The sequence below is a fragment of the Hyaloscypha bicolor genome (genome assembly GCF_002865645.1).
Source record: "Hyaloscypha bicolor E unplaced genomic scaffold K444scaffold_13, whole genome shotgun sequence".
Classification (NCBI taxonomy): domain Eukaryota; kingdom Fungi; phylum Ascomycota; class Leotiomycetes; order Helotiales; family Hyaloscyphaceae; genus Hyaloscypha; species Hyaloscypha bicolor.
The window spans coordinates 1445603-1471592 of record NW_020194515.1 but is presented as its reverse complement, the minus strand read 5'-3'; the positions used below and the strand labels follow the sequence as shown (position 1 = coordinate 1471592).

The window sequence follows — 25990 nt, the reverse complement described above, 5'->3', positions numbered from 1 at the left end:
GGAATCTCCACCGAACCAAGAATTGCCTCTCTGTGGCGCAGGTTCTTGCCTATTCCCCCTATTCCCAGCCATGTATCCAGCAGCAGCTCCTCCAAGAGCTCCAGACCAGAATCCAGGTCTCCAGCCATCTGCTGCCCCGTAACCGTACCTCTTGCCCGGATACGTCCCTGGATACGGAGGCGGAGGGTCATATGGATCACCACCACCGGGTCCTCCGCCTCCCCACCCACCTCCCCAAAATCCGCCTGGTCGTTGTCTAGGAATTCGTCTTGCACCCGGAGCAGCCTGGAACGCCGAATAAATAATCCAACCCAGCACTCCCAAGAAAACCAGTACAAAAAGCACACTACCCCAAGTCCATCCCTCTTCATCTCCGCCGGATTTTGGTTTCGAACCCCAAAATCCTCCACTCCCATACTTCTCCTCCCCAAGGTCCGTCAAGAGCAGTCTATACTCCACCCCACAGCTGCCCTTCAAAATGTACTCATCATCCCGGTTCCGATAACCCTCACACACCACATCCGTACTCCCCAGCTTGAACTCAGGCGGTAAACTCGCGGTACAGCTCCACTCCACATCCTCACTATTATACGCTGAGCCCTGGTTTGTGCACCGCATGACGTCTACTTTGTAGTGTGCGCATCCTGGGCCTCTGCAGGTTAGTTGCGGGATGGCGGAGACCCTGCGTTGAGATGTTTTGGCGTTGTTGCGCAAGGTGAGGGTCTTTACTTGCGAGAGGAGAATGGCGTCTTTGGCGGGGGGTTTCTTTGCGCCCTCAGTGACGGAAGAGAAGAAGAGGGCCAGGAGGGCGGGGTAGAGGAAGGGGAGGCGCATTTTGGTGTTTTTGGATTGCTGGTGTTGAGTTCGAGGTTGGTGATGCAGGTTCGACTGCGAGAGAGAGTCTTAGGCCATGAAGAAGATGGGAAAGGGCGAGGAAGATGTCTCGTGTGGAGGGGTGGAAAGGACAGATTGCGTCGTAGCCTGACTGGCTTGATGGCGTCGCCACAAGAACACAGCCTTGCCTGAGAGTGTTTTCTAGTCCTTTCACCGCCTTGCAGGGGTAGCTATTCTGCCACAACCTCTGCAAACCGAAGCTCAACATGAGACCGTTCTCATGTCTGCATGAATCACTCATCATGCGCCAACGAATCACCTACCTGCAGGAGCCACAAGATGCGATCGATCCAAGCACACTGAAAGTAACGAAGAACTCGATATCGACCAAGAGTATCACAGCCGCGAAGGAAGAAAAGTTAACGTTCAGTCTTGAGGAACTTCCGCAGGAGTTAGTCAAAGTGTTGGAGGATAGTCATGAGTTGCATATAAGATGGGTTAGCGAGACGTCTTATGGTGCGATTGTGCCGTTGGTGTCGAGGTTGAGTCCTGGATTGCATGTGTTCTATACTCCGCAGAGGAATAGTAATACTTCGTACGTTTTCCCTGTCAAGAACAAAGGGGAGTGCTGATTAAATGCAGAGAGTTGCTATGTCCAATGCTGAAGAAGGCTTTTTCAAAATTGCTGGATTGCAAATCCCCTGAGGTAATTCGAAGTCCTATAGGGAGTCGTTCAATTCTAAGTTGCCAACAAGGATTCCTTCACAGCTCTGCCTGTTGAACGCTTCTCTCACTCCGCGGCCCTACAATACTACGCACCTCTTCCGAGTCTCCCGCAACTAGTAATGTATGTCCTCGAAAATGTTTGCGATACAGGCCCCACTTCCCATCGAGTAGAATGCGAGGCTCGCGCTGTTGGACTCATATCAGCCTCATACGTCGACTTAAACTACGACACCATCTCCCACGCCTTCACACTCACCGCTTTCTTCCCGCCCCAAGCGCAAAACATGTCCCTCACAAACCTCTCCCCAGGCTCTTCGAGATTAGAAGTCGGCATCCTGTCAATCGAGAAGCCCCTCGAGGTGGAAGAGCTCAGCCTCGGTGGCTTCCTCACAGTGGTTGGAGAAGATCACAAACCCTCACCAACGCTCTTCTCCTTCCCCTCCAGGCACCACCCCACCTCTCAATTCTTCACCTCATCCTTCAAGCTCCCAACCGGTCTCCACCCAACTCTGCAACTAAACATCACAGACGCCGTTCCCCCAATGGCTGACCGAAGCTGTTCTCTGCACGCACACCTCACACTCCCGAAACAGATATTCGCAGATAAATACCAGCTCTTCGACCCGCTATTTATGTCGTCTAAGGGCTTGAAAAAGGTACACTATATTACCTCACCCGTGGATCTCGAAGCCCCAGAGTACGCGGTGGATAGCTGGGGTTCGTCGCTGCTTGTCGAACTCGCTCCTCTCACTACCACGTTCTCCTCTTCCCTCTCAATGGCGGAAATCCCCCTACATCTGAGATATTTACGTCCCAATGAAAAGAAGGGAGGACAAGAGAAGACTGAGATCCCGTATCCGGTTCTATTCTGGGCTTGTACTGCGGATGAGGGGAGTAAGTTCCCGATTAACCCTTTTGATCGTGTGAATCTTGGTTATGATGGGTTATTTGGGCCGAGGACGATCTTTTGGCACTTGAATCCTGAGGTTGGAGGGAATGGAGAGAGATTGGTGAGTGGGCTCAGTGTGCCGGTGCTGGATTTGGATGGGAGTCGGTGGGTGGAGAGCGGCACGGCGTGGGTTGTGGGGTTGGGATTTTTGTGGGTGCTGTGGTGTTTGTGGGGTGTTTGGAGGAGGAGTGGGTTTGGGAGTGGGAGGGTAGAAGTTGGGAAGGAGAAGAAGAGGCAGTGAATAGTGAGTAGTTATGAATAGATTGTATGAAAAGGTGGCCTTCGGTATAACTAGGCATGTGAAATGAGATATGAGTCAGGGAAGGCAAAGGTCCCAAGCCATTGTTGTAATTTTCATTGCTGCAGTCGGCAACATCCTCATTGTACCAGAAGGCCGTGGAACATTAATACAGGTGTACAACAAAAGTCCGATTTTGAGATTCATTTTCAGCTTATTACTGCGACGAAATCTCATGGTACCCGAAATTCCTGGGACATCAACGTGATGTACACTTAATTCATTTTCATCCCTATACATCAGATGAAAGGCTTCCTGAGAGTGGGCATTGGACATTTCAGTGTGGGGGGAATGAACCAAAGCAATACGATAATCAAGGACGCATGGTGAATCCAAGGGTTCTCTGAAACTCAAGGGTAGGGTCCTGTGAAGAATCAAGCCTGCTGTGATTCAAACGTAAAGCCTGGCGTACCTATAAGCACAAGCTTCACTCCCGTCCCGGACCAATGGCTATTGTTTCTGCAGCCTGTCTTCGTTCTCTTCTCCCCATTCTCACCGTGCGAGCCACACTCGGTCAATCGTACTTTGATTTCCGGGTTCAAGGATAGCTCAATACTCCAACCCGACATAACTCCCGCTCCTCACCAAGCCCCGCTCTCGACTCAGACTCCTCCTCTCCTCTCTCGTCGGCTCCTCCGTCGGGACCATCTCACCAGGCAACTCCACCTCATCTTTAATCCGGCTCGTCAACCACGCTGCCACAAGCGTACTAATACCGCCTGCAGCCAGCACGACGGCAATACTCCGATCTCCCGGCGTACCTCTCGGTTTCTGGAGGAATTTGAAGATAATGCTGCTCCCAATCGTGGCCAAGATCTGCGGTGCAGCGATCGCCATATTGTGGATACCAAGAATAACACCCGCTTGGTCCTCTTTGACATCGAGAGAGGATTCCGGGTCGTCGGTGCGATTTTGGAAGCGGGATTGGGATTGCCGTGCTCGGCGAAGGGCGTCACGTTTGCTGACTTCGGCAGAGATGATAGCGAAGGGGGCCCAGAGGGTAAGAGCCCATGAGATTCCGACTATGCCAATTAGAGCGGTAGCTGCAGCAACGCTGCGCACGATGAGAGTGCTGAACATGCAACTTGCGAAGATTAGGTGGGAGCCGAGCCACGCTCGGCGGAGAGTGAGGCCTGGGATGACGAGGATGTCGAGGAAGCGGGAGAAGCGGGTTGTGTAGGATCTGTTTGAGTGGAATGAGGAGGTGGAATCATAGGCCGGTGCGTCGTAGGTAGGAGCGATGAAGAAGGGGAGGAGAACATTGGTTGCCAGGGAGGTGATGGCATATACTAGGAGGGCAAAAGTACCTACTCGCGTGGCCTTTTCGTAGAGTCGGTCGAGTTCCTCGGGGCTCATGTTGGGGTTAGTTTCGAGGGCAGGTTGAACATAGATGTCGGCTATGTATGAGGTTGAGTAGAATAGTTGAGGGAAGAATCCAATCCAGGCGAAGAACTGGACTTCGCAGACTTTGCGAGTTTGAGGAGGGAGCCGACGGATAGAGCGGAAGACAGTGGAGAAAAAAGCAATGATGCCGCCTTTTGTTTTGGGTGCTGCGGCCTCGAGGCGAGGATCTCGTTCTTTGATTGTCATGATGCTGATGGCTACCGTGCTTCCCAGAGCAAGGCAAGCTATCACGCAGAGGATCTTGAATTGCGTGTTTCCAAAGAACCACATGTATTTGGGAAGATCGAGGAAGCCGGCAAGATATCCAATGATATTGCCAATACCGATGATGCGACTTGCCATTGAATTGGCAGCCTCTGGGAGATGTGAGATTTGAAATTGGTGATGGTCAGGAAACATACCTTGTTGATGACTTGGAGCACAGTCTAATATGAACGCTCTAATGCCAGCTTGAACTGCAAAAGGTTAGCATAAAGTAATTAACATAGAAACAAGGACCTGCCAGTGTTGATTGAAAAGTCTAGAATATATACCCACAAAACCGCAAACACAATAATAGAAACCTTGACACCTTGTGATGCTCTATCCGCCCCAAAAATTGAGAGGAAACCACCAACAATCTCTCGCGCCCATGCAAGAGCAAGGAGAGAAATGATCGTTGCAGCAGAACCTGCAATCATAAACGGAGTCCGCTTCCCCCATGGTGATCTGCAGTTATCACTGAGAATCCCTACATAGGGTTGTACCAGAGCCCCGGACAGAGGTCCTGCTATCCAAACCAAAGCCATGAGAGACTTGCTCAAGCCCAGAGATAACAGATATGGCGTCCCATTCGAGAGTTCCACCGCCCATGCCAGTTGTAAACCCCCAATACTTATCGTCAGAAGTATCATGTACCATAAACTCTTCGTATCGTGGTAGTCATCATGGTCGTCATCATGGCCGTCATCCAGCCCGCCATTATCGACAATGAGATCGTCATCTTCTGCGTCTCCTGATGCTGACAGTAACGGTGACTCTTCGTGTATGGGCTTAGAGGTCCCTTCAGCGTTTGTTGGTGTCTCGCCGGATAGGGTGGGGGATGTCTCCTTCGCATCTTCTGCCTCGTCCGCGCGAGAGGGCCCACCTCCATCCGCCATCGTTCCGTATACACCAGTTACTGCCCGTGCAGACTCCAGATTTCTTTGCTGACAGCCTTGTATGGATTTTGTTCAGTTGTTCGAGCTTCTGGGCCGAAGGTGGGGGTTGTGACAAGCTTCACTGTCGCAGGATCGATTCGCAGACCGATATCTGTTTTTCTGCCCAAAATACACAGCTTGTAAGGAGGACTGCTGATCCTCCCGGGTTGCACGCTGTCACGCGGTCGAGGCTGCGTTGCACATGGCGATTGGCGATTCGAGGTTGGAGCTTCACAAGCACGCTGGGTCGTGTGGATCAATGTCTCGGTGGAGTAAGACAGAGGCGAGGTAAAGGACAGTTGGATTTGAGGGAGATCACAGAGTCAGGTCATGTCAGCGTCGTTCGAAACAAGACGCTGCGTATTTCGAGGCGGAGACCCTTCTTGCGCCTGCAGGGATCTCGAGTGACGTTCTTGCCGTGCCTTGTCCGCCAAATCGAGACTCTGGGGAAGAATTCAAGAGTTCGCTTGCGCCGGAACATCGAAAGTTGGGACGAGGACGAGACGAGGAGAATTGACGGCTGAGACGAAACCTCCATGCGAATCTGCATCCCTCGCATCGTCGCAGATCTCTTTCGACTTCTTCTATCTTCATCAACCTCGCCCAGCTCCATCACCGAGCTCTCCGCCCTCGATTCGATATTCGTCATTGCGGCTCTTTCTCCTTCCCGAACTGTCAAATTGGAAATCTGGCAACCTGGCGGCTAGCCCTCCACCATTGCGTACACTCCACCTGACACGTCTGGTCGCGCCGGCAGATCCTCTGCTCGGAGATCCGTCGCGAATAGTTACATGTGTCCTCCCCTCCTCTACCGCTGCTCGTCGTTGAGCCACGACTCGACCTCCAAGCAAGTTCTCCCGCGTCGAACTGCGCTACGCAGCCGCGATGTCTGTCGCAGCGATAGCTACCGATGTGGTCCTCCAACTCCTGAGTACGTTGCGCGCCCCCGCATGACGCAGGCAGCAGCTAATGATATATACAGAGAGGGAAGAAGATGATTCGGAAGATGGTAGGACACCTGCGAAGAAGGACAGAGCGAGGCTAACGAAGACAAGGGCACGATTCCTCCCAGATGGAGATCTTCTCCTCATGGGCGCTCTTCATCATGATTATGCTGCTCATTGCGGCTCTCTTCACAAGTTACATGCTGCAGCAGAAGAAGGTTGAAGCCATACACGAGACGGTTATATCGATATTTGCTGGTGAGCAAGCTTCATACTTGGACGAAGACCTCTCTAACTCCCCCCAGGTATGACCGTCGGCCTCATCCTCAGAGTCAGCAACGGAACCTCGATTCAAAACTTGGTAATCTTCAACGACCAGATATTCTTCAATCTCCTCCTACCACCAATCATCCTTGCATCAGGGTACGAACTGCATCAGGCGAATTTCTTTAGGAACATTGGCTCCATCTTGACTTTTGCGTTCGCCGGGACGTTCATATCTGCTATTGTGCTTGGGTTGATCTTATGGGTGTACACTCGAATCCCTATTGATGGGTTTTCAATGACCTTCGTCGACGCCATTTCTGTGGGAGCTACGTTGTCTGCCACCGATCCCGTCACAATTCTTGCCATATTCAACACTTACAAGGTAGATCCGAAGCTATATACCGTCATTTTTGGCGAATCTATACTCAACGACGCCGTTGCCATTGTCCTGTTCGAGACCGCACAAAGATACAAGGAGGGTGGCGCTGCTGGAACTCTCAGTTTCCTCAGTTTGATCGAAGGTATCGGAATTTTCTTGGCCGTCTTCTTCGGAAGTTTGGTCATTGGAGTGATTGTGGGTATCGGAACGGCTCTGGCGTTGAAATACACATATGTCAGAAGATACCCGAAGATAGAGAGTTGTTTGATTGTGTTGATTGCATATGCTAGCTATTTTTTCTCAAATGGCTTGCACATGTCCGGTAAGCAATTTCCTACCCTTTTCACGTGCTTTGCTAATTCATCTAGGCATCGTCACCCTCCTTTTCTGCGGGATCACGCTGAAGCATTACGCTTACTACAACATGTCCCGCCGAACACAACTCACCACCAAATACCTGTTCCAGGTTCTCGCCCAATTGTCAGAGAATTTTATCTTCATCTACCTGGGCCTTTCTCTTTTCACGGAGACTCAGCTACAGTTCAAGCCGTTGTTCATCATTGTAACGGTGATTGGGATCTGTGCTGCACGGTGGTGTGCAGTGTTCCCGCTTTCAAGAGCTATCAATTGGTTCATCAGATACAGAGCGAAGAGGAAGGGCAAGGATGTTGCCGATGAGCTACCTCATAGTTATCAAATGATGTTGTTCTGGGCTGGTCTTCGAGGAGCTGTCGGTGTTGCTCTTGCAGCCGGCATGACCGGACCAAACTCGTGGGCGTTGAAAGCAACAGTATTGGTAGTGGTTGTGCTTACAGTGATCATATTTGGTGGCACCACAGCTCGTATGCTTGAGATCATGGGGATTCGAACAGGTGTCGTGGAGGAGATTGATTCAGACGACGAGTTTGATATTGAAGCAGTTCCGGGAGGATCTTATTACAAGCATTCCGGAACAGGAATCGGAAATACCCCCAGCCGAAGGAGTGGCTCCATACCCCTGAACGGTGTTGGCCGAGGACCAGAACGCGGAACATACGTCAGCGGCAACTCCAGCCCCAACAATAGACCCAGGAGCCTCAGTCGAAAGGGATCAAATGCGGATGGCAGGAGAGAGAACGAAGCCGAGCAAGACTTGCTCCGCGCCAACTCAACGACGGAATCAGACTTTGACAGCGATGGGTCCGATCTCCCCCCGGCAGCGAAACGCCCAGAGAGGAGGAGATCCCCAGTCCACGGGGATAATGGCGATATGGGCGCTCCATATCCAACATCAGGAACTGCAAGAGAGAACGACACTCCGCAGATCACTGCTTCGGGGGCCATCAACTCGTTGCTCCATGGCACGGCGGAGGATCATGCAGCTTGGTTCAGACAGTTAGATGAAGGATTCATCAAGCCGAGATTACTTCTTGATGGAGGCAAAGGACCGCATGGTGGGTCTAGTGGGAGTTGATTTCTTTCGACTGGGAAAAGCAACAGCTTTGGATGGATGGCATGGATGGCGTGGATGGCGTGGATGGCGTGGATGGCGTTCGGTGTATAACTAGGGCTTAGCATCTGTGGGGTATAGAATAGAGCTCTTGGACCTCGCCCAATTTATCTGCGGTGGTATGCGTGTGTGAGTAATTGGGGGTGCAGAAAGTCTTCTCATTCGGTTTCTGTGAAGTTTCTATTACACTAGCTACAGGAAATGTAAGTCATGCAAGGCTCTGGCAGAGTTCTGGACTTCTATTCTTTCGTACTCTCAGCTTCACAATCTGTTTCCCACCTCTTGCCGCTCTCGTCTATGCATAACAAATCTGATCTCCTAGTGTGAATTTTGCCCCACTTAGTTTCCTCTTCCTTAACTTCCACCAAGTCTGATGCGACAGCGAAGCTCTGCCATGAATATTCTTCAAACTCGAATATGTATTATTTGTCTCCGAGTTCTGTGAAAGCTCCGTTGATTCATGGCATGTGGTAGAACTTTAGGAATCTTGTAAGTGGGAGGATATCGGAGGGGCTTGGGGGTGCCTGTGTTCCGTGTAAGGAGAAGGAGTGGTAGAGGATGGTGAGTAATGGGTATGTGAAGTCGTCGATGGGTCCTACTGTAGGGAGTAGATAGGATTTCAAGTTTGTTTGGATGTATAGATGAGACTGAGGTTTTGTATGATATTCTACCACATGATGTAGCGCGATTTTATTCTAGATTCGGTTTTGGATTTGCTTTCTAGTCAAGGACTGCTAGCCATCTATCAGGTGACCGCGAGTTGTTCAGATGCAGCATAAAGAGCCAAGGAAAATCTTCCTCCACAAACCGCCAAGCCAAGATTTTGAAGAAATCAAGCCTCACTCATTGTCCTTCTGTCGGAGCTCACTCCTACTAGCAGTACTGGCGCAACCTTTTTTCCTTGTGTTCGTGATATGTCTGCTCATAGCACCTCTTCGACCTCTGGTAGAAAGTGTTCCCATATTCATCCTTCAAGTACTTCTTGAGCTCCTTCGGTGCATTGCCGTCTTTGACTCAGCTTGTACGTGTTCATAACTTGTTTTTTGACCTGTGTAAACAATGTCACGAACTCTCTCGCATTTTCGTCTTTGCATTTACCCCCGGATGAAAATGCGCTGGGCTGGAAGTGCTTGACCGCTGCATGCCAATCAAGAATATCGATGAAGATCGGCGCGACCTTTCCAACATACAACACGAAAGTTGGACCAAAGCCGTAGTCGTTCTCACACCAGGTTACCTCTTTTATTTTTGGTAGCTTTATGACACGCTGATCATCGGCAATTGCGGACTTCGGCATTTGGGAATGGACACCCAAAGAATTCTTCATAGACAATTGACTTGTCAATTTCTTTAAGTGAGTTGCGCTTACGCGTACCTAGGTGATTCCATCTCTACCTCTTCACTTGTCTCCTACGGGGCCGACAACAAAAGGCTTTGATTGCTTGGGTTTTAGTACAAGGTTTCATTTCAGAATAGTAAAATAAATCTCTCCGTTCAATTCGTCAAGGTCATGTGTCGGTATCTCAGAGTCCGAACACTCTTCTCTTTGGCATCCCGTTCCTCCGACTCCCATTTCTAACAACTGCCATGACAAATCATCCTTCAAGGCCGTAATTAACCACTCTTCTATTCTCTGACAACAGAAAACCTTATCAGTCCCATCCCCGGTCCAAACTTTTCCCTCTCTTCTTCACTCAACGGCTCAAGCAGCGTGAACTCACAATCCACTCTCCATTTCGTTCCCGTCGCCTCCCCGATCTCCTCCCACATCTTTTTGAAACTCTCAGCGTTATGTCTGTACATCTTGCCTCCCTTGTTCGTCTTCTGAACATAGTCTCCCGCATCAGTGTTGCCCACCTGTCTCCCCAAAATCAAAGAATCCTTCTTTTCTCTCAACAGCTTGATCAAGCGCTTGCAGACTTCAATCAGTTCAGCGTAGCCGAAAAGATGGAGGAATGAGCCTGCGTAAATGATGTCAATTTTTCCGTCTAGTTCAGATAATGGAGAGCTGGGATCAGTGATGTCGGCCGCAATGAATTTGCTCTTCAAGGCGTCTCTGTCACGGAAGAGTCGGTATCCCATTTCAAAGAACTCGGCACGTAAGTCGGAACCGTAGAGATTCTCTTGCACAGCTCCATCTGCTGCGACTTTTCGCAGCTCTTGGCCAAAACAACAGCCGAGATCCAGGAAGTTTTCGTTGCCGGATTTCAAGCGCTGAAGGACTGCTGAGTAATCTGGAGATAGACTGATGGCTCTGCGAAAGGATGAGAATCTGCATTTTAGATGGATTAAGAAAAAGGAACTCACAAGTCGAGGAATCGAAAACCGCCAATGCATGGGTACGGAAAGACACCCCAGGCTTCATCACGCTGTAGGTTCTATTTAGCATGATCTTTCGAATTGGTCTCAAGAATAGACATACAATCTTATAGATATGACTCTCAACCTCCGCTGGTGGTATCTTGCTATAGTTCTCCAGCAATTCTCTAGCCGAAGCTCCTAACTTCTTGAGTTTTGGGTCGTACCAAGGGACGTTCTTCGCTCGGAGGTCGATCTTCTCCTCTGCGCCTTCGATGTCGGTCCAGGCCCGCGGTACGGCAGCCATGATAGAATTCTGGCGAGACGAGAAACTTCGGGATTTTATTTGAGGGTCTACAGACAACTTAGATTGACGTGACAAATTAAATGTGTGACGTTGACACAGTCTGACCGGGACGCTTGTTGCCGTGCCGAGGAGTCGCTGACAAACCCAGCCTGGCTGAGAACTCAAAATGTAACGAAATAGCATGGCTTGGTACTGCTTTTTATTCTGATGAGATATCAACGACTCAAGGAAGCTTCTTCGTTCCATTTGTCAAGCTTTCTTGCAACTCCTTCACCCAATTCAATCTGCCTTCACCAAATATCTCGGCCGTTGCGGGCATTTCAGGTCCACCATTCAGCAGTAGCGTGCGGATAATGATCTTATCAGGCATCACTGCCTGGTGGTGATAGATATGTGAAGTACAGTTTCCGCAGTAGAAGCAATCAACCGATTTCCCTAATCAGTCAATAAATAATTTCTTTGGAGCTTGGATCCACAGCGCTTACCTGATGCGCCTGTATAGGTATAGACCTTGGGTGACCCCGTGAGAATCTTGAGGGCTTCCTTAGGTACAATCTGATTGCAGCTGTATGGACCACCTCCAAGTTGTTGGCACGTCCTACAATGACACAGCACGTGCTCAGCAACGCCAAGTTTGACAGTCCATGTCACGGAATTGCAGTGACATGAACCGAGATACTCAGTTTCTCCAAGTGGCCGCTTCGCTGTTGGACCAAATAAAACACCGTCTTTGATGTCAACAACTAAGGAGTCTTCTCTGTAACAGAGGTCAATTTGCTGATAACAAGAGGGGTCCCCGATCGCTATTACATTAAATGGGCTGCATTTCTCGAAAACTCAAGATGGACCGGCTCGGCTGTAAGATAATAGTCTAGTTCGTCTTGGCTTTCAAATTCGAGGACAAAGCCATGGGTCATTCCTTTGCTGTAAGGTTCCCAGGAGCGGTTCTTGCCTATGCCATAGGGTCAGCATTCCCCTGGAGGTACGAATGAATGCTGATGACACACCTGCTTTTAGGCTTTTGATCAGAGGCCTTCCAGTCTTTTTGCTGATTGACTTCTGTTTCAAGTCCATGAACTGCTCGAAATGAATTTCGAAAGCCTGCCATGAGATATCCGTTTTGTACTTGAAAAGTACGATATGAGTGATTGTTTCCGTCATAATGACTTGCACCTCATGTGAGCTGCCAGCAATAAATTGACTACTTTCAACCTAGCAATCACTGAGAAGAAAGGAATAACAAAAACTCAGGCGAAAAGACGGTCATCAATGGCGACTTCAAGATTATATCGGATGGAAAGGCTAGGCCCATTATGTTCGTCAAGTGTTCCGAGTTGCCAAGCATGGGGCCAATAGAGGAATGTTGCGCCGTTATAAGTAGTTGCCGTATGCAGACTCTGTGGGGTAATTCCTAGATAGAGCTAAAATTCAGGTCACCGGGAAGGGTAATTTAATTCCAGGAGAAGACGCTATTACGTGATCATCTTCAGCAGCGGGAACCCCCCATTCGGTGCTACAAAGCGGGCCAATTAAAGACAGCTCCAACTAAAGTTAGAAGAACACACGCAAAGATGGGGTCGGCAGTTGCAAAGACGTTTGTATTTGCTGTTTCTAGGCTCCCATGAATTACCTTCTCTCTAAGGCCCTTGCTGCCAATTGCTGGCTTGGATCAAATGACTAAGTCTTGTTCTAAAAGCCCCCAAAATGGATGGCTGAATACCGAAACCCGAAGCCCAGAAAGAAAACGGCAAAAGGCACAAGCTGACCAAAGCTGTGCTAATCAAATAGACCCTAAACTCTTCGACGAAAGCCAAACCAATTCAAAATGCGGGGTTTCCTCTATTCAAGTTCTTCTCAGGGTACACACAGAAAGCGGATTAATGCGTATGAAGGCGAGAGCATGCCTTGGAGATTGTCTCAAGCTGGCTTGTCTGAGAATACACTTGCTGATAGAAAGAAAATAAGAAAATCAGCTTAAAAATAGCAGAAGAAGAAGCTACCTAGCCGTCACTCTGCTTGATCGCTAAAGGAAGACGAGATATCAATTCCTGGTCCAGAATATCTTACTCAAATTTCCAAAGCGTGCAGATAGCGCGTTCATCTGACATGCAGTCTATTGAACTGGGATCGATTTATCGGTGGAAAATCGATATATTGGAGATTGACAATCTGTAGAATGACTAGTTTTTGACTAGATACAGGAGAGTAATTCCATAAAAAACAGAGGGAATGGGTTCCCTAGCTATATTCCTGATTCCCAGCCCACCATGTGATTTACCCCGCACTTACTTGGTGGTGGGAACGATTTACCAATCTGATTCCTGAACGTACGTTTAAGGAACGTAATCGAATGGCGATACTAATAAACGATTGGTGTGTTCGTACGTAAGTAATACCCAATAATCGGACGAACTGAATTAGTGGTAGAACCTGGAGTGGAAGGAATGGATGCTAGCCAAGCTAGCTAGTTCAACACAGTCAGTAGCTTGCATTTAGTATTTGAAGTTAAACTTACTTTCTATTGAGGTAAATCTTGTGTTTGACGAGTACAGCACATGTTCCGCCTTCAATTGCATGTACATCTTCGAGCCCGTATCGCCCTCTTGAAGGTATTTGTTGAGAGCTGAGACTTTCGATGCACTTGGATTGGCTGCGAGTGCAGAGAAGAAAACGTTGGACAGGAAATGGAATAATGAAACTTCGACGACTCATCGGATTCGAGGACAGTTCTTTGTGCTCAGCACAATGTTCAGGAACCAGCTCTTGAGTCAAATAGAAGCCAAGTGAGATCGTACCGACCTGCTCTCAACCTGTTGTTGAGAATGAGTGTGAATTTTATTCTCTTTTTGGATAAAATCTAGGCCTTTTTGAAGGAGCACGAAAGCAGCTTGTCGACCGACACTCATTGGTTCGGATCTCACACTGGCGGGACGCTGATTGGGTCGGATCGCACGGACCATATTTTGAACAACAAAAGGGAGTGGAAGAAAGGGGTCAACAAGGGAGAGAGGGACTCGGAGGATTTTACTATATGCGCAGGATTGAAGCATCCTTGCAAGTCAAACTAGAAATAGATATCATGGATAGTGCTTGGAGCGGCAAGTGGAATTAAGGCTTCGGTTAGTTGAGATCGCGAACCCCGCTCCGAACTCGCGTCTTCCTTTTCCGTCAATAACTTCAAACCCAAACCACTCAACACCACGGCCCGCGTGTATTTGAGTGTCTGCCCTTGCATTTGTCTCAATGCAACGAGACTAATTGGTAGGAACACCCTAGTCAATGCTTCATATTCGTTATTCACGTGTAACTGACAATCTCAGCTTTCAGCCACATTCGCCACAAACCGAATCTTCGTCGTCAAAAATGGCTGAGCAGAATACAACAAAAACGATAGCTATGACGGGGGTTATCTTGGATGATACAAACAAGAGAAAACTGCAGGAAGGGACCCTTTTCGTGACCGGATTGGAAGAAAAGAACTTGCTCGCGTCAATCACTAAGGCAATGGCGAAGAAAGAGGCTGAGTCCGAGAGGCTTGCTTCAGCGGTGGTTACAATCGCATCCGCGTTCAACAGTTGTTAATTCTGGATCACAAATGCAGAACAATACCGCGCGACCAACGTCACGGAGCTGAAGTCCAAGTTCTTCCAGAGCTCGACTACTATTGAAGAAAAGCTCGCTCGTGCCTGCAATCATCCAATCGGTTCGATCTCGTCATTTCAGCTGGGCATAATTGAGGATTTGACGGAAACCTTCAGTGATCCAAATAGTGCCGTCGATTTCAACAATGAAATGTCCTCCCTGCAAGAAACGTTTCACTTCATGGAGGCTCTGAAACCCCTGATCAGAGCAAATCTTGACATCTCAAAGCTCAAGGTTGAGATGTTTTCCAAGGCGAGACATTGCAAGGAGATAAAAATCCAAATCGAGAAAACTAAGAGTGAGGTGAGCGACTTGGAGACAAGGGAGGTTGCCATACAGGCTGAATACTTGTCGGTCCTGCGAGAGCCAGGATAGTAAGGTACTTATGGACATTGGTTACATGAAAGACTATCGTTTTTCCTCGTATCCCTAAAGGAAATCTGAACATACTCGACTTTCAGTTCCAGCTTCTTTATCAAACATTTAGATGCATTTTTAAGTTCTGATGGCTCGAAATGCTGGCCGTGAATGTAGTATATATCCGAGAAATGACAGCACATTTGCCATGTTTGAATATGTGATCTACTGCGTCAAATACTTCGAATTTCTGTATGTTATGTAAGTCTAAGTTTCTGTTATGTTGCTGACGCCAAGTCTCCCTTCGCCATACCGCCATATCTCCCCCGAGTGTAAAGTATCCAGTTGCGAGAAAGAAACCAGACGCAAAGCGGACTTGTGCAAAGCATAAAGCAGTTTCCAGAATTTTTAAAAGAAAAGAAACCCACATCCTCCTGACCTCTTAAGCGCGAAGATTGAGTGTGCTCAAGAACTTATAATCAATGTGCGCAGAATCACTCTGTCACCACCAACTCGCCCTCTCCAACCCCATCTCTCTCTCTCTCCTTGAAACACCGATTAAGGATATGTCTGAATCTCTGATCACAAGGTTCATTTACTCCTTCAATCGAGAGAAGGATCTGCACAACTGTGTGATAATGAGTGGCAGTCCATCGAAAGAGACCCGACGACTTACTTGTCGTCGACATATTGTTTGCGCTTGAGCATCGCTGCTTCGTGCTCTTTCTTCAACTTCTCATACACACCTTTGCCCAGTGTCTGAACTTCAAAATACTCCTTGAGATCTGGAGCAGTGAAGGTCCCTGGGTAACGTTCCAGGTTGTTCAAGATTCAGTTAGCCCATCTCTGTGCTCTGCTGGATGGGAAAGTCCCCTCGACGCTAGGACAGGCTTGGTAATATTTCAAATCGGCACGCCGATTGAGGAAATCGATGAATTTCTCGCAAGCTCGAAATTTCCAAACGAAGTCCGGGCCAACGCCGTACAAAGACTTGAAGGATTCGATATCGTTGCGGACGCTTGAGATAATTGGGCCGAACTTTTGGTACGGAGAAGCGTCAGCTACTGCCATACTCAAGTAGGGAGTTGTGTTTCCAAGGAATATGATGTCCTGGCTGCGGTTGGTCTTTTGCCACTCAATCTTTCTGGAGCGAATTTGAATGCCGGCCAAAATGAGTGGTTTCAACTTTTCCAGGAGCTCGGTTTCGTCCACGGCTTCCTGCTTTGCACTGTAGCAGCGTGATGCTCTATCGACAATCTATCGTAAGCATTTTTCAACTCTGGGTCTTTGTTGATATCTTCGTTGCGAGCGACTTCGAATGAAGGGTAAATATTGGCGAATAGAGTCGCAAAATCTTCGTCGAATCTGGTGCTTTTGACTCTATATTCGTTCTCGAAGCGCTTCATGTCCATGTGCCAGTTCAACATGTCATGAAACATGCAAAAGCCCCTGCGCTCCCAAATTCCTTAGCAGGGACCTTGTTGTATTGATCCTCGAATTCGCCAACATATGGCCGTCCATCCTTCCAGAAGCCCTGGAACATCGTTGCATCTGCTAAAGCTCGGCCATTGTGTGCAGCTTCATTTCCTTTGTTGACCAATTCCCAATCCGGCCGGCCGCCCTTGATGCACTTCATATCCAGTTCAAACTTTCTGTGTCGAGTAGCTAGTCCCACTTCAAAAAGAGGACTCATTTGCTCAATCGTAGCTTTGTACTCTCCAATGGCTTTGCAACTTCCTTTTAATTTTCTCTCGGTGTCTCCGTAAGTCTTGAAAATCGTATGTTTGCCGCCTTCAACATTGCTAACCAAATCGGATATCAAGCTCATGATTTGAGTAAAGTCCTCCAGATGCCGGGTGTTCTGAGCTGTGCTTGTGGCTGTTGGCAGAGCAACAGAGTAGTGAGCAGCTTTGTGCGTATGTTGTGGTATTATAGATCAATTTTCTCTTTCTTACGCATCGAATTCAGTTAGTAAGCTTGCCGCTCTTGCTCAGGCGCTAATTACCCTCGGCTCCCTTGGCTTAGTCATCTCGCTTGAGTAACCTGAGCAACTCACTTGAGCACCATGAGCACACTTAGCACCCTGAGCACACTTAGCACCCTGAGCCAAGCCTGATTATCCTAAGTAAGGTTTACTACATCGTCACGTGTTTTGACTTCTTGATTTTTAGCTAATTATATTTAATCTAACCTTTGTTCTCGTTATATCGAGAAAATGTCTTGATTGGGAAATTATAGCTATGAATCGTATAGATATTTTTAAGTAGAGACTTGATCACTTTCTCCTTGATCTTCATCTCCCTACCGCATCTCTTGTACTCACTCAAGTCAAAACATTAATAACCTAAGATCGCTAGTAGAGCATTAAATGAAGGGTCCTCTAGTAACTATATAGCGGTGAGGCAATACTCAGATTCGTAGCGAAATACCTTTCTAAGAACCTCTGAGGCAAGTTATAGCTCTGTATTACTAATATCCGGGCGGCGCTTAGCTACTTTCTCGGCAAGACTAAGTTTAGGGTTCATTCCAACTCTCTGGAATGGCTCGTATCACTTATCTCTAATAGTAATAGTTCTTTCGGGACAGGTATAATAGCCTTTCTAGTACTCAGGTATAGACTCAAGTATATTAATCCAACTCCATATAATGTAATTACTAAAGGGGCCGGTAAAAGGTAGGAAGCCAATATATAGTATAGCGAAAATACATATATAGCTTCATATATTGCTTGCAAAGCTCGGGGCGATATTGTAATACCTCTCGGGGCTGTAGTAATTGGGTGGTTCCTAGTTCACTGGAGTTCCGGGTCTAATAGCTATACTAAAGTCGCCTAGGTAGATTTTATTACGAAGTAAGTTTTCGGGAACGTTTTATAATATAACTAGCTCTCTTTTACTCTTCTTCTATAAGTCGCCTAATATTCTGATCCTCTAAGGTTATCCCAAGTACTTGTACTTTATAGCTATATTATACTAGTCGGGGAGAATTATATCCCATAGTATAGCACTATAATTCAAATCTAGAATACATTAATATATATCCATATTACAAACCAGGAATCTAATTAGAAGAATTATAAAATAATTTAACTCGCTCCGGTAAATAATACCAGCTTCATATAAGCTATTTAATGCCTTTAGTAAGTCTCTTGCAGCAGACATTCGGGCAACTATTAGCTATTACCTTAAACACGCGGCAAGACTTGGGCTATATAACGGAAGAACAAAAACTCGGTATACCACGCCTTTATAGCCGCAAATTTCGAAGGTCTACTAGTATATAACAAGGCCAGACGTATCCTTAACGGTCCGCATAATTTCGTTTTGCATGGCGTACTCGCGCTTTGCGCCATCGCAAGAGACCATAACCTTTAAAGCTACGTTCTTCTTACCAAGAAGGTCGTGGGCTATCCACACCGTACCGAAGCCACCGTAACCGAGCTTGTATAGAATTCGGTATCTCTAAGCCATAACTTCTCTAATGCAAAGAGAATAAAAGAGGCCGATTATAGAGTCATAGTACATGCCCACGTCCTTAGCGCTAGCCTCTATATTACAGTAGTCATCGTGTTCGAAATCATTGTCTTCGAATTCATAGAGGTTGCTGATGTCCTCACCGTCCTCGATACCGGAGACGGCCACGGGAAATTCAGTGGTGTGAGACATGGCGACGGACGCTTGAGGAAAGCAGTAGTTGAGCGAGGCCTAGTCGTGAGAAATAATGGATGGATCGCGGTGAGTCGGCGACAAATTTGGGATTTAGCTTAATGGTCGCGAAATGCGTAGGTTCGAGAAGAAGAAGAGGTAAAGGATGAGGAACGGTAACCTGCGGGGCTCAAAAATGTCCACTCGAAGTGTTGTAGCCAATAGGTGCCAACCTCCCAGATTAGGCAGCCGCCACTTTATAGGGGTGGCAACAAAAAAGTAGGCATTTTTCAAAGGGCTCGGAAAATTCTAAAAACTTCTATGATTGCTATACTTAGGGCATAGATTACTAATATGAACTTATTTTTGATATTTTGGGTTGTCGTGGCAGGATCGAAAGTTGGGCGGTGCGCTAGTTGGGTTCCTGCTATTTTTTGCTATTTTTTGCTATTTCCTACTTTTTCCAACTTTTTCCTACTGTTTCTTATTATTTCCATTGGTTTTTGTATTATTATTTTTATTTGATTTTTTTTTAGTTTATTTATTTCTACCTAGAATAAAAATAGAATCAAAAATAGGAGTAAATAAGAAATACTAGATCCTGTATGTATGTCTGTGTCAACTTTCCCTAATTCCACTATCTCGACTTACATGATCTCACTCTCGAGGACGATAGCGTTTGCATTCTCGCGAAGATCTAGAGTGACTATACCGAATTAGGCACGCTTATAGCGTCCCTACATAGCACTAATGCCATGGAGGTGAAGCTCGATGCACTTGATCATCCCAAGATCGTTTCTGAAGCGTTGGCGCTAGTCGATGCTCGCTTCAGAGCCTTTTCGTCCCTATAAGAGATTATTGTCGAGATGTACGAGGATGGTCCGAGTAATCATATACGAAGGGAAATGAAGAATCACGGATGGATAATTAGTGGGACAGAATATGCGGGAGAGCCGGGCTTTGACAGGTCTTCCAGCGATATTGAAGAAGCTGCTAGGCCACGCCCTCGTGCTTTCTGAAAAGTGCGTGCAGCTTGCTGCAAACGCTACGCGAATCGGGGAAGGAGAATAGGGACTCTGTTTGTCAACGCCCGTGAGTTAGGGGATATCTTTGGCGTTTAATACGGCTTTGATTCTCAAGAATAATACCCCGCACTGTAGCCATCGGTCTATAGACACATCGACGCGCTCCCAACAACGGCCGAAATTGTGGGTGACATCCATTTTTCACCGGTAAATAACATCTAACCCGACGTAAGAAGCCGCATATCCCCCCCCCCCCCGGATCCTACGCCCACGAGACGTCGAAGCTAAAGTCGCAAAACACAAGTCCCCGGTCCGGATCCTGCTGTTTCAAAGAATGGTAATGTATGTCCAACTCTGCTACTACCGCCTTCGTATTCATAAGGTCGTTATTATAAAGCATATCAAAATGGAAAGTCACGTCTCTAAATTCGTCGATAATATTCTTTCATGGTCCAGGCCGCTCCTCTAGCTAAACTTGAAGCCGGTCTGGCGCAGCTTCTGGAACACGCCGTTAGGGTCGTACTTGTACGACACGGCCGTCAGCAGGTCAAGGTTGGCCTGTCCGTAGTGGCTGTACGGTTTCTCATTACCCCAGGCGTAGTTGAGGTAGGCCCAGTTAACAAAACGTCCGGCCTCTTGCAGGTTCTGGTTAATGGCAGCGACGAATTCGTGTGCAATGGGCAGGATGACCGCCTGGTTCTCCTCGGTGTCGACGGTTAGCGCGACGAGCCACATAAGGACAGGGCCGTCTGCGACGATGGGCTCAAGGCCGAGGATGTTCCCCCCGCGCTTGTCGCTGTTCTGGACCATGGTATTGGTGACGGGCTGGAACTCGATGAGGGTGCTAAAGTTAGAGGTGGGCGCGGCGGCCACCATCTTGGCGACGTATTCTGGATGCAGCTTGTTGATGATGCTAAGGGCCTCGAAGCTGTTGGTGGCCATACCAGTGAACCAGTTGGCGCTGTAAGGTATTAGTTGATGACTATATAAAACTAATAAGAAGGAGCAGATGTATGCTGAACTTACTAGAGACCAAGAGGCGTGGGGCCGGTGAACTGGGGGATGATCTCCGCCTCGGGCCCCACCGTCAAGGTGCTAGAGATGTTAGGCAGCGCAAGGAAGCCGTCGAACGCGGGGGCGTTAGCAATGCCTTCGTTGTTGGTCAAGATGGATCGAATGGAGAATCCAGTATAGTCGTAGTAGAGGGCAATGATGGTCTGGTCGGGAGAGTTCTCTTGGGTGTTCTCCACAAAATCGAGGTAGGCATTGAAGACGTTGTCTGTCTCGCTCAGGTTGTAGCTGGTGAAACCACCCCACAGTTGGGTGCCCTCGACAGTCTCTAAAGTCACATTATCAGCCCGCTGTATAGCCCATCATTTTTGTTTTTATAGAAGAAAGGGACAATTGCTTACGCTGATCAATTCGGGTGACGAAGCCCAGGTTTCCGGACCCGCCCTTTTGGGCCTTCCAGAGGTCGGGATTCGTGCTGGCGTTGGCATTGACGACGCTGCTGTCGGCAAGAACAATCTCCCAGTTGACGACATTATCGCATGCAAAGCCATGAGAGTTGCTGTGGAAGGAATACTGAAAAGTTGTTAGCCAGTGCTCGCCCGTCGACCCAGTATGTAAGGTGTAGACAACACTTACCCCACCACCCGTGGTGAAGCCGCCAACACCAACCACCGAAGTTCGCGCGCCCACAACCGTGACGTTGTATGGATCGACAAACTCATACACCGAACCCCATCGTGCACCGGGCTGGATCGAGGCAATTCCAGTGTCCGGGTTGTAGCTTGTCGTGTTCATGTAGCCAAAGTCGACCGTGACGCCGTTAGCGATGCTGTTGGATCCCTTCCACGCCGAGTGGCCACCCGCCTTGATACCGAAAGGGCATTGGTCCTTGGCCAGAATCTTGACCGTGGCCTGCACATCCGCCGTGCTCTCCGGCAGGACCATGCACCAGGCGTGTTGCGCCGCATTGGCCGAGTAGTAGGTATCGACCTCCGCATTGTACGCTGCGGTATTTGGAAGGAGGACCTTGCCCTGCAGCTGCGTGTCTGTAGCGAGAGCCGCGCACTTGACACAGGTAAGTGTCACAGCTAAAGTAGCTTAATTGCGAGTCGGAAGCAGAAGGGACGAAAAGAAGACAAGCATGAACTTACGCAGACTTGGTGGGGATTCGACCTAGCGATCGCCGTGGCTGCGAGAGTCGCAAGCGATGCCGCTACGGAGTGTTTCATGGCGATGAAGGGAGTGAGACACAAGATCGACAGTGCACCAGGTATACTTTTACGAGAAGGAGAACAGAAAAACAAACTCACTCGTAGGTAAGCAATGGCCGTTGTCAGGGCGCCCACTTTATGCCCTGATCCAGGGCGGTGGGAGTGCGCTACAAGGTCGAAACAGTCCACCGTATTCCGACTTGTGAGGCTAGATTACGACTACATAAGCTCTTTGACAAGAGGGATCCAAATCTGCTCCGGCAGGAACCTGAAAGGGAACAACAACCGATTCCCGGGGCAAAATTCGATAAGGAAACGATAGCCGGGCACGCAGGAGGCCAAAATGGGTTCTATATTATAGTGCGCGGGCGTGACTCGGGCGTGCTCAGGATACTCAGCAGTTGTTCACGTCCGCAGACTAAAACGGAACCAGCGACAGGGAAACTTAATCCTGAGTCTATGGGTATCCCGGACAAGGAGTCGTGCAAGATCTCGACCTCGGAGAGCAGCGTCCGAACTTCTTTGTGTGCACTGGACAGTTTCGTTCTGACTGTCTCCATATCCGTGCCTTGCTCTTGGATTCGCCGATTGGCTGTTTGATGCTTCATCTCGATACTCTCTAAGTCCCTGCCGTAAGCTTCCTTCTGCTTCTGGTAGTCCTTCAAGAGCCCGGTGACAGTTTTTAACTCCTCCTTTGCTGTAGAGGTTTCGCGTTTCCATAGTTCCAGCTGATCGATTACTTTCGAGAGGGCCTCGATCTGCGACTTGCAGCATTCTTCTTGTGCCCATTGTGATCGATATGTGCTCTTGGCACTTTCGACATTGCTCTTGACTGCAGACACGGAAGTCTCCATCTCTTGGATTGATTTCAAAGTAGCCGATATTTTCTTCTGGGCCTTGACCAGATTTGCGCGCTGCTTCTTCAGCTTTGACATGATCCCGAGAAGTTCGAATTGCTTCGCGATAGTCCACGATCTCCATCCCCATTGTGAACTCGGAACCGACCATTGCTTTTCTAGATCGCGAACACTGCTTTCGAGGGCTTTGAGATTATCTTGCAGCCCCTTCTCTTCTGCTCTCTTCTGCTCAATGGCTTGTTCGTCCATCTGAATCTGTGGACTAACCAACGCGGATCAGAGAAGAGGCTTGAAGAAGTGGAGAGGCGTGGACGAATAAAGAGATTGGCCAGATGAATCTTCGAAAAGTGGCTTCGTGCTTGACTTGCACGGGATTTTCAAGAAATGGCTCAGAGACAGGATAATCAAAGCTTGAAGAAGGTGAATAATCAAGGCCACGTGGTTTAGGGGCGAATCGCCGCAAGGACCAGCTCTACGCTCCATGGAAATAAGAGATCTTGAAGACGCATCCTTACAGAAGTGAAGAGAATTTAAACAATACAACTCATAAAATAAGGTCTAATGCGGTCTGGCTTACATTTCTGTTTTTAGAAGGGTTATTACATTGCAAGCGAGCACACTTCGCAGTTCTCAAATATACCGAGGCAGTCCAGTACTGCGGTATGTTTCAGAACGCGAATCTTCGACACCTCCACCGCTCATTTCTCAATGTCTTGGATTCTCTTCTTCTGCAATCAGCCCGACAACTTTCTCTTTTTCGTAATATGATCCTCTCGAGAGGTCTTCTTTGAAGTTCTTCGCTAGAAGATACCAAAGAACTGGCATCATGCCTCTTGTGCGTCTTTTTAACACGCGTGAATCTCTTCTTCAAGAATTCGAGCAGGGAAATACACCACCATATCTAGCTGTATCGCACGCATGGTCAGACCACATCTTCCCTCCTGGCACCCCTATTCTTTCTTCGGTGGGCGGCAAAGTAGTTCAGAAGGTCATTGGCACCTGCTATCCGACGATTCATCATTGCTGGGTCGACAATTTCTGCATCAAACAGGACGACGATGACGATAAACTCCAACAAATTCCACTCATGGGCAGCATCTACCATAACTCCGAAGCGGTTATCGTTGTGCTGTCATGCGAGATAGGCTTTGATCAGAGCGATGTCGACGCTGCAACTAGAAGTCTAGCAGATGCACTTGAAGTGTGGAGGGACGAGACTTGGGCGGAAATCGATCAAGCTGAATACTTTCAGCGCGGCCCGGGGCGCCACACACTCATCCATGCCATGAAGGCGCTCGCGAGATTCACTCGCTCTTCCTGGGCAACACGCATTTGGACCCTGCAGGAATATGTCCTGGCGCGTGAAGTCGTCTGGGTTGGAAAAGATATGCATCCGATCAGGATTGATGATAGATTTTTCCAGGCAATTCCGGGGCTCTGCGATCAGTTAGCCATCTCAGAGTGTATGGCACGTGCTCCAGGAACAGAGTTCGCCATCCTCCATACTCATTTCAGTGGAATGGCAACCTCTCGCCTTGGCGACAATGATGCGACACGGATCATGGAACTGCTGGGAAACCGTAAAGCCACAGTGCCTGTAGATGAAGTCTACGGGATCATGGCTGCGTCTACGGTTGAGATAGATCCGCTCAAAGGCGAGACAAGAGAGGAAGCGTGGGAAAGATGGTGTGAAGCTGCAATACTCAAGGGCCATATAAGGTGGTTGATGCTTCCGCTTGCATCGACCGCTGCCAAGATTGGCACTACATCATCAGCTAACTGTGCTTTACCGTGTTTCTCTTTGCGTTACCATCTCTCTTCGGCCTCCTATCTAGATTCCGTCACGCCCTTCCAGGCTGCAACGGTCCAAAATGGCACCTTTACCCTCGCTGGACGATACATCGGCTCATGCACACTTATCCGCCGGCTTGGAGGCATTCACCGTTCAAAAACAGGGCTATATCATAGGCATATAACCCTCATTCTGTTCTCCAAAGGCAAGTGGAGTATTGCCTTGCAAGTTGCGCGAGCCTTTAGTGCTGGACGGTATTCCAAAATGCAGCTCGTTGCCGCCGCTCAAGTTATGACAAACAACTATGCCCGAGCATGTTTATCCGTAAGGAAAGGAAAGGAAGAAGACTTCAACCCTGTGCTCCACTCTTCGTTCCAGGCTCGTATTTGGGGTGACTTAATGCAGCTTCAGGCGCGTTGCATGATGGATCTTCTAAACATCAGCACAGGATTCCTTGCCAAGATCAGCAGGCCGGACCTTGGTACTTCCATAACTACTGTGGCAGTCACAAACGGCATCCTGCCAGCTGGAAAGTTGCATTGCATTGATTTCAATGCGGTCACCGGAGACCGACGGCGTATATTTCTAGTGGTTGAAACCTCTAATTGTCAACCAAAGGACCCTTCAAATCTACTACAAGAAGTCGCGAAGAAATCTTTGCATAAGTTTGGCACTACAATCCCCATTTCGGACGACTATGACCGATTTTGGAGTCTCTTACCGTTGGAGAGGTTCAGTCTCGGTGGATCACAGTGCGAAGTCTGCCTGGATTTGGTCAGGAACCCGAGACCCGTTGATCAACCGCCTGTTGCTCCACCAAAAGCTTTGCTAAGCATCGATACGAAGAAATCGAAAGCCCTTTTGAGAAGGGATACTTCAGTCAGCAGGCTAATCTCTGGACCGCTCACCCGGCATCGTCTCTTAACCAAAGGAAAGTTATGTTGGGGGCAGAGAAGCCGAGTTCGGCGAGCACACTAGCCAAATGTAGCCTTCCGATGAGCAACTCGAGTTACTCCACCCATTTCCCAAATCCTTGGTGGCTGAATGTAACACGTATGCGTGATTATCCCGGCCGCGCCGTATCCATTAGTAGGGACGAATTAGAGAGCCCCAGAACTCGAACAGTTCCACTCTTGCCCCGCTCCGCCCAGGGCTCTGCATGACGCATTGGATCACTCCGCCGACTCCTCTGTAAGCCCAAACTTCAGAATCTTCCCAATTGGTCGGGTTGGGCTCTTCGGCATGTAGGAACGGGCCGTTCTTGGAGAAGGATACGCCTCCGATTCTTACTGGGTCCTAGGCAGTCTAGAGGGGGGGGCGGGTACAGCACAGATTGGCATCCGGCTGCATGATATTGTTGGTTTTCTACTAGTCAACA

The 25990-nt window shown here is 48.4% G+C and overlaps 10 protein-coding genes across 10 annotated transcripts; 3 read left to right on the top strand and 7 right to left on the bottom strand.

Moving 5' to 3' along the window:
• Positions 1 to 465: 465 nt before the first annotated feature.
• Positions 466 to 834, bottom strand: K444DRAFT_517218 (DUF1183-domain-containing protein; the record flags this gene model as incomplete). Its single annotated transcript, XM_024873756.1, has 1 exon — positions 466 to 834. A coding segment is annotated over one exon (369 nt), but the record flags the coding sequence as incomplete, so codon positions are not given.
• A 302-nt stretch (positions 835 to 1136) lies between these two features.
• On the top strand, positions 1137 to 2750 carry K444DRAFT_624231 (PIG-X-domain-containing protein; the record flags this gene model as incomplete). The annotated part of the gene is made up of 3 exons (XM_024882370.1): positions 1137 to 1429; positions 1477 to 1540; positions 1590 to 2750. 3 exons carry the CDS (start codon positions 1137 to 1139, stop codon positions 2748 to 2750), a joined length of 1518 nt encoding a protein of 505 aa, XP_024743652.1.
• A 469-nt stretch (positions 2751 to 3219) lies between these two features.
• K444DRAFT_125464 (MFS general substrate transporter) lies at positions 3220 to 5533 on the bottom strand. Its single transcript, XM_024870416.1, has 3 exons — positions 4714 to 5533; positions 4613 to 4666; positions 3220 to 4567 (listed from the first exon to the last, which is right to left on the bottom strand). Exons 1-3 carry the CDS (start codon positions 5348 to 5350, stop codon positions 3357 to 3359), a joined length of 1902 nt encoding a protein of 633 aa, XP_024743651.1. The 5' UTR covers positions 5351 to 5533; the 3' UTR covers positions 3220 to 3356.
• Positions 5534 to 6461: 928 nt separating this feature from the next.
• On the top strand, positions 6462 to 8432 carry K444DRAFT_624229 (sodium/hydrogen exchanger; the record flags this gene model as incomplete). Its single annotated transcript, XM_024882369.1, has 3 exons — positions 6462 to 6591; positions 6639 to 7301; positions 7348 to 8432. The coding sequence occupies 3 exons, from the start codon at positions 6462 to 6464 to the stop codon at positions 8430 to 8432; spliced, it is 1878 nt and encodes a 625-aa protein (XP_024743650.1).
• A 1758-nt stretch (positions 8433 to 10190) lies between these two features.
• On the bottom strand, positions 10191 to 11001 carry K444DRAFT_495624 (uncharacterized protein; the record flags this gene model as incomplete). Its single annotated transcript, XM_024873273.1, has 3 exons — positions 10191 to 10722; positions 10776 to 10837; positions 10891 to 11001. Coding segments are annotated over 3 exons (705 nt in total), but the record flags the coding sequence as incomplete, so codon positions are not given.
• Positions 11002 to 11296: 295 nt separating this feature from the next.
• K444DRAFT_517225 (uncharacterized protein) lies at positions 11297 to 11745 on the bottom strand (the record flags this gene model as incomplete). The annotated part of the gene is made up of 2 exons (XM_024873758.1): positions 11297 to 11508; positions 11559 to 11745. Coding segments are annotated over 2 exons (399 nt in total), but the record flags the coding sequence as incomplete, so codon positions are not given.
• Positions 11746 to 16492: 4747 nt separating this feature from the next.
• Positions 16493 to 16900, bottom strand: K444DRAFT_624225 (uncharacterized protein; the record flags this gene model as incomplete). The annotated part of the gene is made up of 1 exon (XM_024882368.1): positions 16493 to 16900. The coding sequence occupies one exon, from the start codon at positions 16898 to 16900 to the stop codon at positions 16493 to 16495; it is 408 nt and encodes a 135-aa protein (XP_024743647.1).
• A 1444-nt stretch (positions 16901 to 18344) lies between these two features.
• Positions 18345 to 18533, bottom strand: K444DRAFT_516807 (uncharacterized protein; the record flags this gene model as incomplete). Its single annotated transcript, XM_024873713.1, has 1 exon — positions 18345 to 18533. A coding segment is annotated over one exon (189 nt), but the record flags the coding sequence as incomplete, so codon positions are not given.
• A 1673-nt stretch (positions 18534 to 20206) lies between these two features.
• K444DRAFT_517188 (FAD-binding, type 2) lies at positions 20207 to 21981 on the bottom strand (the record flags this gene model as incomplete). Its single annotated transcript, XM_024873752.1, has 5 exons — positions 20207 to 20702; positions 20768 to 21080; positions 21154 to 21325; positions 21389 to 21817; positions 21910 to 21981. The coding sequence occupies 5 exons, from the start codon at positions 21979 to 21981 to the stop codon at positions 20207 to 20209; spliced, it is 1482 nt and encodes a 493-aa protein (XP_024743645.1).
• A 1402-nt stretch (positions 21982 to 23383) lies between these two features.
• Positions 23384 to 25928, top strand: K444DRAFT_125320 (heterokaryon incompatibility). The gene has a single exon (XM_024870415.1). It carries the CDS (start codon positions 23647 to 23649, stop codon positions 25588 to 25590), a length of 1944 nt encoding a protein of 647 aa, XP_024743644.1. The 5' UTR covers positions 23384 to 23646; the 3' UTR covers positions 25591 to 25928.
• Positions 25929 to 25990: the final 62 nt, after the last annotated feature.